Source organism: Arachis hypogaea, chromosome 18 (genome assembly GCF_003086295.3).
Source record: "Arachis hypogaea cultivar Tifrunner chromosome 18, arahy.Tifrunner.gnm2.J5K5, whole genome shotgun sequence".
NCBI classification, from domain to species: Eukaryota; Viridiplantae; Streptophyta; class Magnoliopsida; order Fabales; family Fabaceae; genus Arachis; species Arachis hypogaea.
This window is the reverse complement of record NC_092053.1, coordinates 126247968-126259685: the sequence shown is the minus strand read 5'-3', so window position 1 is coordinate 126259685 and position 11718 is coordinate 126247968. Positions and strand designations below refer to the sequence as shown.

Below are 11718 nucleotides of genomic sequence, written 5' to 3'. Positions count from 1 at the left end.
CTTCCAAAGAGTAGCAGAATATAGATGGCAGAGAACAGAGAATTGTTGTCTTGGAAGATATTGAATGAATTATATATTTCATATGTGCATTAGTTACAAGCTTTGCACCTATTTATACACAATAACAGAATTAACTGTTAAGGCTAACTACCATAACTAACTCATCCTCCCATATAGCCTTAGCAACTAGACACATGAAAAATTGTGCCATGTGGATTATGCCGACGTGGCACAATAAAATAAGATAAAATTAAATTATATTGTCTTCGATTTTACAAATTATAAATAGTAGTGAATGAAGAAAAAGTAAAATGTTCTAATGTTTTTGTACCACCAATCTTCCACCAACAATATAGGATCTGAAATTTAAAAAACTTGGTTTTTTTTTATTCCAGAAAATTCATACAAGATTTTGATATAGCAACACTTGATTAATTCTTCCTGAACTTTGAAGTTTGAATTTTAACCTTTCTACAAAAGCACAATGGATGCCACCGGCAATATGTTCTGTGATTCTGATCTTGTTAACCCTCTAAGCTCAATGGGGATGCAAGTGGCATGCATTCTTGTTGTCTCACACTTCTTCAATGTTGTGCTAAAAACAATGGGTCAAACTGGTCCTGTTGCACAAATTCTGGTAATTAATAATAATCCAATCAACTTAGTGCAAAAATATAATTTTCTTTGTCTATCTCACACAAAATATTTCTAATTTCTAATTTCCATTTCTATTATTATTAATTATTCCACAGGCTGGTTTGGTACTAGGACCAATGTCACATATTAATTATATAAAGAAGACTTTTTTCCCTGCAAGTTCAATAAACTACTATGAAGTTGTGAGCTTCTTCTGCCGCATACTCTTCATGTTCTTGTTTGGTTTAGAGATGAACATTCATTACACGCTGCGGAATTGGCGTCTAGTATGCTTGGTGGCTTGTGGTGGTGGATTAATGGGTGCCATCTTTGGTATTTCTGTCTCTTTTTATTTGTACCAAGAGTTAGAATCCAATGCACCTATGCAATATTTTTGTATGATCATCATGCTTGTGATATCATACACAAGCTCCCCTATGGTCATTCGCCTGGCGGCCGAGTTGAGGTTTGGTGCGTCCGACGTCGGCCGGATCGCCGTGTCTGCTGCCGTGATCACAGAGATGGGATGCTTGGTGTTCTTCAATATAATGGTTAATTTCAATAAGAAAAGATTCTTCTATAGTTTTGCTTGCATTTCAGTCACTGGCGTAGTGATTGTTATAAATAGGTACTTATTCTTTTTCTCTGAGATTTACAGAATTGCTAATAAAAGAATTTTATATAATGCCTAATTTGGTTTATGAAATTTTGAGTGCTTATCAAAATAGCATGTAATGTTTAAAAAATAATCAAATTAGTCCTTAAATTTATAAAATTATTTGCTTCTAATTCAATTGCGGTTAACATGAGGTAGCATGACTAAGATTTTAGAAGAATCAAATAAATACCTTAAATTGATTAGTTAGAATCATTTTTGTTAATTAATTTTATATTAGTATAAAAAATAAAATAAATCTAATTAACTAATTTAAAATATATATTTGAATATATTGAAGTCTTTAAGTCATCATACTGTTAAAAATGTTACGCTAAGAGCCTAACTCTTTAACACTTTATGTCACTATTATGTTTTCACCATGATAAATGCTATGGTGTTTTTAATATTGTGTCTAAATTACTAAAAAAAAAATATTTAATAAATTTTAAATAATTTATTTTTTATTTTAAATATTTTTTTATTTTAAAAAATAAGTTAGACAATTTAGATATCACAACAAAAACACCATAAAATTCACATTTATCAATTAAGAGACTAATTTAATTATTTTTAAAAAACTGAAATTTCATTCTGAAGTTTTGGAGTACCATTTAATTTGCAAACAGGTACTTAGCCGTTTGGTTGAATGGGAGAAACCGAAACCAAAAGTACCTGAAGGCTCCTGAGCTGTTACTAATCTTGTTTTTGCTTCTAGTGAGTTCCATGGTCATAGAAATTTGGGGTTTCAACAGTATTCTTAACTGTTTCTTGATAGGCCTTGCATTTCCAAGGGAAGGCAAATCAGCTAGAACACTTCTCCATAAACTCGGCTATTCAATTTACAATTTTGTCCTTCCAGTCTACTTTGGATACTTAGGGTTACAATGCGACATTATCAACGCTTTCTGGAACTTGAATCGCTTGACGAATGTCGCCATCTTGGTCCTGTTAGGGATTGGAAGCAAGCTCAGTGGCACTCTTCTTGTGTGCCGTTACCTTCAGTATCCAACTAGTGAAGGAATCTTCCTTGGATTTGTGTTGAACACAAGAGGCTATGCTGATCTTCTCTTTATTGGTGCCTCTGCTAAGCAAGTTATTGTGAGTGTAATTCTTCTCTTGAGGTGTGTTTGGAAAATCTGCACATATTCAACTTTTAAGTAAATATGAAAAATCGGTTACTATTACGAATCTGATTTGATTATAGATTGATTATGTAGTTTTTTTGAAATTTGCTTATAAACATGAATGTGTTGTTTATAATAAGTTTTTTACATTGTGAGGCGATTTTGTATTCCTATATATATTGGCTGATTTTGTGGCATACATGTAGCTCTAATTCACCACTTCTTTATATAATTGTCTCTTCATATAACCGAGTATACAACTATTTGAAATGTTGAGATGTAAGTGAATTGAAGATTTTTTTTTTTATTTTGGTTGAATTGTAATGTTATATACACATAAAAAATTAGCTGCCAAATCAGCCTGTATTTGTGTATAAATACATGTGTAGTTTATTTTATTTTTAATATATATTTTGTATTTCATGTGTATTCTACACTGAAGGCTAGTTTTGGAGGCTGATTTGGTGTACACCTAATATGGTTTATTAAAAAATATTTATGATAATGAAGTTACTAAAATTGATGAGAAATAAACATAAAAAAATAAAAAAGTTTAATTGTTTATATTATTTAATATTTTATATTTGAGATCAATTTAATTAAACCATGAAATAATCATTTTCTGCTTATAATCATAAACTTCAAAATATTGCTGTAAGAGTATTCCCATAAAAAAACATCTCACATTATTGTTGAATTCAAATTATAATCTTTCACCCAAACATACTTGAAGAGAGGTTGTCATTTATTTATTTTATTTTATAAAAGCTAGTTAACCATGCTTCCCAAAGACGTCCTTGACTGAATTAATCAGAAATTGTAATGTGAATATCCATATGCTAACTTTGCTACATATTTGTAGACTTTTGATCCGGAAGCTTACAATGTGTTGCTAGTATCAATAGTACTCAACACAGTCATATCTGGGATAACTGTGGCTTTTCTATCAAGAGGGGAAGAGAGATTGTTTGTAACAAACCATACTGCATTGGAGCCACAGAGCTTGGAAGATGAGCTTCGAATTCTGGCTTGTGTATACGATCCTCGCCAAGTGTCTGCAGTATTATCCACAGTTCTAGCATTACATGGCAATAAGCAAACACCATCGACCACCTATTTGATGCATTTGATAGAGCTTGTTAAGAAGATCAAGACTAACGTGCTGTTTCATGAAAAGGAAACCGCCGAGATTAGCGACGACGAAGACTATGGTGGCAATGATGTGGTGGATATTAATAATGCATTAGATGCTTTCACTGCAGACACAAAGGTTTTGGTACACCAAAGAAGGGCAGTGTCTTCTTTCCCAACTCTTTATGAAGATGTTTGCAATGATGCAGAAGATCTTCAGGTATCAATCCTTTTTTCCCCCTCAATCGATTGTTGATTCATGTTTCGCATAAGATTGGAGAATTATTACATTGATTGAACTCAATACTCGAAAAGGCACAACATTTTTAGCAATTGGCTCATCAACACATGCAGCTACGACTTATGAAACTAAATAGTCATTTTTAAACTCTTCTATTTCTTATTTTGATTATTGCTCTTTTTTTAGAGATATAAGCCTGCCAAAAATGCTATGTGCATACAAAAAGTCAGCTACTATGTGTTATTTAACTCATTTTCAATGTATATTTTGTATTTCAACATGTATTCTATACAAATAATTGATTTGGTGAATGATTTTGGTGTACACGTAGCATAGTTGAGTCTGTCAGAGCTTTAATAACTTTTTCATTGTCCGCATGTTAGTTTGTTTCTTTAGTATCTGCTTTGTCTTCATTTCAGTCAAATAATTTTGTTCTTGCATTTTCGCTTATTTTTGTATGAACATAGTGTTAACCTTCTTTCTTTTTGTTCACATAGGTATCAATCATTATACTTCCCTTTCACAAGCACCAGCGAATTGATGGAAAACTGGAGAGTGGAAAAGAAGGGATAAGAATTACAAACCAGAAAGTTCTAAGGCATGCTCCTTGTTCTGTTGGTGTGATTATTGAAAGAGGACTTGCCAGATCCCCTGGTTTCTCAAATCTAATTTCATCTGATAACATACAAAATGTTGCAACACTTTTCTTTGGCGGCGCAGATGATCGTGAGGCGATTGCTTGGAGCTTACGAATCTCCAAGCATCCGCGCGTCAATCTGACAATAATTAGATTCTTGCTGTCCTCTTCTGCTGTACAAAATGAACAGATCAAAAGTGGAGAATCCGAGGAAAAAGAGATTTTGATGTCGCTGACTGGAGAAGAGACGGTGAATGAGATTGATAACACATTCATGGTTGATTTCTATAACAGGTAAATTATGATGCAAAAGATACTTTGATTTTACTTACTATCTATGAAGCACTTGATACAGACAAAGAACACACGACACAAAATATGGACATAAATTAACCTTTTCTTAATGTTTCTATGTTTTTTTAATTATAAAATCATTTTAGATATCTTTTATATTATAATTAACATAATCTAAGAATAAGATTAGATACATCAACATGTATTGTATTTGGATGTGTTCAAAAGTGTTTGGAGAAATATTTTTCATTTTTTTATTAAGATAGTTAGATGAATGTTGCATCTAAAATTTGTCTGACACTTAATTACGACAACTCAACAAAGTGTTTATACTTCATAGCCTACTATGCATGATATGTAGCTTAAAATCTACTATCTTAAATTCTATATTTGTCATTAAACTGTTAATTATATCATCACTTTGATTCCCAAAAACCATTATAATACTAACAATTTGGTTCTCAAAAAGCTACAGTATATCTTGTGACCCTAAAAAATGTATTTTGTTTAATTAAATCATTCACATTCACTATAATTGTTCCATGGCTAGTTTAATATTTTGCTCCTAATTGCATGATAAAATTACCATGTATGTATCTTATTTAAATATTCATATTCGGATTTGTATTTATGTAACATAACAGGTATGTGACTTCAGGCCAAATTGGATATGTGGAGAAGTTTGTACATGATGGAGCAGAAACATTAGAATGTCTAAAAGAGAATGGGGATTTATACGCTTTGTTTATAGTAGGAAGGGGTGGTAGAGGGCAATGTTCATTAACAATTGGTATGAGTGATTGGGAAGAGTGTCCTGAACTTGGTACAGTTGGTGATATTTTGGCTTCTTCAGATTTTGATATTCAAGGCTCAGTTTTAGTGGTTCAACAACACAGAGATGCCAAGAAAGGCATAATAAGTGATTAGTGTTATTAAAAGTACAATTTAGTTACCCTTAGGCTTATTCTTGTACTTAGTTTTTCATGAACATATGTGTATAAATGAAATTTTTTTTGGTAGGAGGAATAGAACTAATAAGGACCAACTTATCTACTTATTTAGAAATTTTAGACTTCCAGATCTTCGGATCCTCTGATTAAGTGTGCGCTACCAAAGTTGTCCATGAGTTTTTTATTTAGATTATCCTTACAAACACTAAAAAAAAAAAAAAAAAAAAAAAAAACCCCTTAAAAATCCATGAACTCTCATACCAGGTAGTGAAAAAGAGTTCCATTCAATTTGATGGGCATTTATAAACATTGATGAACTATAATAGCTGGAAAAAAATTTTTCAAAGATACTTGTCCTGTTAAATGCATTTATTTTACATTTACCATTTCATTATTATCATTCATTGCTGAGCTGGATTTAATTTATTTCTTTCAATGATAAATAATGAGTCGAGTGCTTTTGCTGGTAGGTATTAGGTTAAATTGTATTCCTTGGCTTACTTGCTTTGATTAAATTAAAGGCCAGCTATTTAATAGAAAAGAAAAAAAATACTATAACAAACATTCTACTAACCAAATAGCATAGGTGAGTAATATAATTAGGAGATAGGTGGAGAAGATTATTCAAATTCTTTGGGGAAATCAATTCAAAACTTTTTTATGAAGTCATAAATGTGATTACTGATTTCCTCAGCTGTTTCATGATTGTTGAAGTGAGCAACACCCTTTTGAATAATCACTTCCTCCAAATTTGGCACATCTTCTTTGAAACCTCCACCGTGAACATAATCTTTCATCCCCAGTGAGGTGTATACCATGTCTAACTCACCTGCAATGTATTTCACCGGCACCTTGATCTTCACTCCACTCCATGGTGCATGAAGCTCCCAATTTCTGCAAAATGTAAATGCTAGTTAGTGTCATGACAGTTTTATTTGGTGGTAAAAAGTTTAGATAAATTCGTTATTATTGGTTAAGCCTACTAAGATTAGGACATGCTTTCAGACTCAACGAGTGCTTACAGATTTATAGGTCATTTAAAAAGAGTTTTCAAAAGAATTGAAAAGATTCGAATCCACTTCTTTTCAAAATATATTGCGAGTCTTTATCACATGTGACAACTCTCTTTAACAGTTACAAATTTAAAATCTCGCTCTCACTTCCGGCTCACATAAATTTCATTGCATCCCTTTGGTTATCTTCTCATGATAGCTGATGAGGACTATAGAGTTCAATAATTTTTTTAAAAAAAAAACATACCAATTTGATCTTGAACAAATTAATTAAGACACTAAAAATTTACTCCTAATAAAAAATTAATATTCTGATAAACTAGTCCTTAAAAATTGTTTTGCTAAATAAGTTTCAACTACACTTTTTTTAACTAATACTCAGAAAACTATAGAATTAATAGCTAACAAAAAATGGAATTGGTCATTAGGATCTATCCTGTTAATAACTAATGAAACATCTTTGAGAGACATATTTGTTGGTATATTTAATTTCAATTTTTCAGGAATCAAATGATCAGATGTTCATATTGATAATAAGAAATTTAAACAAGCAGGAAGAATAAAATATTGCAGATCAGAGAACTTACAAGTTGAAATTCCTATAGTAATTCAATCCACCAGTGAAGCCTGTGCTTTTGAATTTGGAGACGTAATAAGCTAAATCTTGCGGTGAGAGCCAAGATGGCAATGTTTCTTTCATATCAGGATTGAAGCCAGTTCCAAACTCACCCTTGGGAAGGATCGGAGGACCCGTCTTGCGTGTCGTGAGGATGTTTTTCAACACATACTCAGTCCCAACTTCACCCATCTCTGCTTCCATTTTTCCTGGTTCCTATTGCCACCAGCAAATAAATTTGGATCGTGAGATCACATTAAGAAACATAGTCATTAAAATATCATGCAAACATAATATACAGTGTAAAAATATCATATGCAAAGTGACATCATCAGAAATAAAATGACAGTATTATTTCCCCTCAAAACTTAAATACATTATCTCTTAATTAAATTTTAAGCTACATGTCATCTCAACTAATTATATTTTTATTATTTATACGTACGATTAATAAAAGGGTAAATCAATACGTATGTCAATAACTACTATATTAATACACTAGTACATATATAATCACTCACGCGTCGCATTTTATTCCTTATAAAGGAGACTACGATATAATGGTATCTTTTCATCTATAATTTAGCTTTTTGAGAGATACAATGTTTTAAATTTCTATACCAGTTTAACCTTTTAGATGAGAAGAGTGGAACCTGAAATCTGCAGATATAATAGTCATCTCCATAAATTGCACGCATGGCGTCAACGGTGGGAACTTTGAAGTTCCTTCGGACAAAGGGGACGCTAAGGCATACATAGGCTTTGATAATTTCAGGTCGAAACATGCAAAAGTACCAACCCATTATGGCACCCATATCATGTGCTACCAAGAACACTTGTTCAACACCCAGCCATTTTATAAGCGCAATAATGTCACCCACCTAATATCACAATTCATACACAAATATTTCAGCTATAACCTTAAACTGCTAGATTTATGATTTTTTTTTAATGAGCAATGCTACATAATCGGTAAATATTATTATTTTTGGCCATGTTTCAGCAATAATTTACACTCATACTTACAGGAGTTTTGCATATAAAAAGCATATAGTTTACACATAGATTTACCGGAGTTTGCACACATAAATCAATACAGTTTGCACTTACATTTTTCAGAATTTGCGCGCTAGTAAAATTTATTTGTTAAAGACAATTTAGTGTTTACACGGATCAAATCATGACCAAAAATACTGAAAATTGCTAGCTCCCAAGAGTTTCTCTTTTTATTTTTTTTTCTTTCTTCAATAGGTTTTTAAGTAAATTTTTTTTTTGACTTTGTAAAAACATTCCGATTTTGGATTTGGAAAATTTAAAAATGTTGGTTTTATTCTATTATTAATTTATTTTCTTAAATAGTGAAGTGTTCATAATTTCATGTATCATGTGAGTATTCATAGCTTACTTGTAAAAGATAATTAATGTTTGTTCTACTTTGTGTACATTTCTCTATATCTTTTACGGTAAGAAATTAAAGACAAAATATTATCTATAAAAAAAATTAATTATTAAATCCATTACTAAATTAGGTAATATGTATTTGTTTATATTTTGTATTTTAGTAGGTATTCTATAAAAAATATGCATGATTGAGAAAATAAATTTGTTATCTTTCATCAAAGTAAAAAGTATATAAAAAATAGTGTATATAATATTTGTTTTTTATAAAAAGATAATTTATTTTATTAGTCTCTATTATTTTATCAAATTTGTAATTGAGTGTCTAGATATATTTTAAAAGTTTTCAACTAAATCCCTACACCAGCCTTAAATTTAGAATCACACTCTTATCTATCCAAAAATGTTTAACTTAACTATTTTCTAGTGATGCAAAATGGATAAAAACAATTTTACTGTAAAAAAAAATTAATTGCACATTCCAAATTAATGTAAGGATCTAATTAAAAAATTTTAAAATTTAGATATTTAATTACAAATTTATGAACCTAATTACTTTTTTTGGAAAACTACCTTAACTATTCACTAACATACTAATTTAACCTTTATAGAACTATATATAACCCTAATTATAAAGCATGGATATTGTTATGTTACCCACAATGTGAAAACTGGTGTAGCTTGTGATGGAAGGTGGAGCATCGGTGTCGCCGTAGCCGCGGAGATCGGGAGCGACGCAGCGGTAGCCTTTGGAGCTGAGATCTAGAATCTGGTGGCGCCAGGAGTACCAAAGCTCCGGGAAGCCATGGAGGAACAGCACCACAGGGCCTTCTCCTTTTTCTGCTATATGCATCTTGATGCCGTTTACTTCCACTATTCTGTGCTCTATTCCCTCCATCTTTCTCTTGATGCCTCAGTGTAGTTGAAATTGAGGCATAAGATTCTTTAATTCATAAGAGAAGAGTAACTACTATTAATCTTTAACACTTTTTTTTTTTTGGCCGGGCACACACAATCATACGCTTTTTATTTTTATTACGGAGAAGGGATTGGGTAGGACCTGTATATAGATAGCATGTGAGCTTTACAATGGTGTGAGATCAGGTAAAGACAAATCGGACAGTTCGAAATCTTCATTACAAATCGAACGATCCGCATTGAAAAAAAAACAAAATGGACGGTCCCATTTGCTACATCCAAAATTCGAATTTCCCTTTATGCAAATCGGACCATCCGATTTGTTCCTATTATTTTTCTTCTCATGCAATTCGTATGGTCCGTTTTGTGAGCTTAGCATGTCAGTAAATTCTGCCCCACATTGATGTTAAGCACCATCATAGTAACATAACTCAGCACAACATATTCATCACTCCAATATGAAAAAAAATGAGCTACAATAATAAAGGAAATAAATGAGGGAAACGGGCGTGGAAGGAGAAATTATAAAATCTATCTACTTAATATATTAAAATTAGATTTTTTTCAACTAATAAAATTGAAATATCAATACCAATGAATTATAACTCAAATGGCATAGTCTTCCCATACTCAATTAAAAGGTTGCGGGTTGAGTCTCCTATCTTTGGTAAAAAAAAAATTGAGGTATCAATTCTTTCGTGAATTCATTTTTCTTCCAAAATAAATGCATTTAATGAATAATACATAATTATACTAATTTAAAAAAATATTTTTATTATAATTATATAAAATCAATATTTAATGCATTATTAAACTACTTATTAATTATCAATCAAAAATATTTTTAATTATTTTAATGAATAGTGCATAATTATACTAATTTAAAAAATATATTTATTATAATTATATAAAATTAATATTTAATACATTATTAAATTAATTATCAATCGAAAATATTTTTAATCATTTTAATTATATTAATACCATTCTAATTATTATTCATTATCCAATGATCTTATTAGTAGTAAGTTGTTACCTTAATGGTAACCATTTATAATAATAATAATAATAATAATAATAATAATAATAATAATTTTATTAAGGTAAATATTAAATTCTATTCCTAATATAAAAATACAAAATTTTATTCCTTTCATTTTCATTTTACAACTATAAAAGACCGTGTATATTAGAAGAAAATATCATTTGTTTACCAATTACTCTTTTATTGGATAGCTTTTACAACAATTCTTTTTCTTCCTCTGAGGCGTCGTTGTAAAAAAGCAACTATCGTGGACACAAACCACCATACTCTCCAATTTCCGTGCTCATCATTCAGAGTTATATATGATATGTTATCCATGAAGCATTTATAAACTATGGTGTTATCATGTATGCATAAATAAAAAAAGTTTCGTATTTAAATTTAAGTCCTTTACCTGTGTGGTATATTGTAGTGTGAAATTACTTTCAATTTGTGTTGTGCAATGATATTATGGTCTAATTTAAACTTTTACTTTAGAACTGTATTATTATTTTATCTCATCATTTTTTCTTAGATATCAAGTTGACGTATTTTTATTTATTATTATTATTGAAACGGATGTGATATGAAATTTACAAAAAAAAAAAAAAAACTCTCACACTCAATTTATTTTATTATAGTCTTCTATCTCTTCTATTTCTTTTTATTTTCTTCTTATTAATTTTATTTTATTTTAAATATTATATAATTTATACCAATTAATTATAATTCATTATATCAGTTAGTTTGATTCATTGATTTATAATATGCATAATAAAATAGATCATTTGTTACTTATAACGTTAATTCTTCTAAAATCTAAATTTGAATAATTATATTTTTACTTTTTGTTATGAACAAAACATTATTAAGAATGAATAATAATTAACCACTCATACTTTTAATCAAAGTGTTTGGATGATTTTTATATTTATTAATATTAATTGTTGATTATTTTTTTGTAAATAAATTGTATTATAATTCTATGTTAGTTCATAATTGATTAACGATTAATGTTCATGAAGTTATGTTACTCTAAATTTTATATTTTACAAATATTTTATTTAAATGTAATTTT

General features: G+C 29.9%; 2 protein-coding genes across 2 annotated transcripts; one reads left to right on the top strand and one right to left on the bottom strand.

The window, feature by feature from the left end:
* Positions 1 to 1884: 1884 nt before the first annotated feature.
* Positions 1885 to 5821, top strand: LOC112771280 (cation/H(+) antiporter 1). Its single transcript, XM_025815972.3, has 4 exons — positions 1885 to 2392; positions 3281 to 3769; positions 4288 to 4721; positions 5366 to 5821. The coding sequence occupies exons 1-4, from the start codon at positions 2018 to 2020 to the stop codon at positions 5646 to 5648; spliced, it is 1581 nt and encodes a 526-aa protein (XP_025671757.1). The 5' UTR covers positions 1885 to 2017; the 3' UTR covers positions 5649 to 5821.
* A 400-nt stretch (positions 5822 to 6221) lies between these two features.
* LOC112771281 (epoxide hydrolase 2) lies at positions 6222 to 9836 on the bottom strand. Its single transcript, XM_025815973.3, has 4 exons — positions 9360 to 9836; positions 7954 to 8181; positions 7272 to 7516; positions 6222 to 6565 (listed from the first exon to the last, which is right to left on the bottom strand). Exons 1-4 carry the CDS (start codon positions 9594 to 9596, stop codon positions 6319 to 6321), a joined length of 957 nt encoding a protein of 318 aa, XP_025671758.1. The 5' UTR covers positions 9597 to 9836; the 3' UTR covers positions 6222 to 6318.
* Between the last annotated feature and the right edge of the window lie 1882 nt (positions 9837 to 11718).

What these genes read in the sequence shown, in the direction of transcription:
- LOC112771280 (XM_025815972.3), top strand. Translation starts at nt 2,018, where the DNA reads ATGGTCATAGAAATTTGGGGTTTCAACAGTATTCTTAACTGTTTCTTG. An exon ending in CCTCTGCTAAGCAAGTTATT is followed by an intron (nt 2,393 to 3,280) that starts GTGAGTGTAATT and finishes ACATATTTGTAG; the next exon opens with ACTTTTGATCCGGAAGCTTA. An exon ending in ATGGTTGATTTCTATAACAG is followed by an intron (nt 4,722 to 5,365) that starts GTAAATTATGAT and finishes GTAACATAACAG; the next exon opens with GTATGTGACTTCAGGCCAAA.
- LOC112771281 (XM_025815973.3), bottom strand. Translation starts at nt 9,596, where the DNA reads ATGGAGGGAATAGAGCACAGAATAGTGGAAGTAAACGGCATCAAGATG. An exon ending in ATTATATCTGCAGATTTCAG is followed by an intron (nt 7,517 to 7,953) that starts GTTCCACTCTTC and finishes TGGTGGCAATAG; the next exon opens with GAACCAGGAAAAATGGAAGC. An exon ending in TACTATAGGAATTTCAACTT is followed by an intron (nt 6,566 to 7,271) that starts GTAAGTTCTCTG and finishes TACATTTTGCAG; the next exon opens with AAATTGGGAGCTTCATGCAC.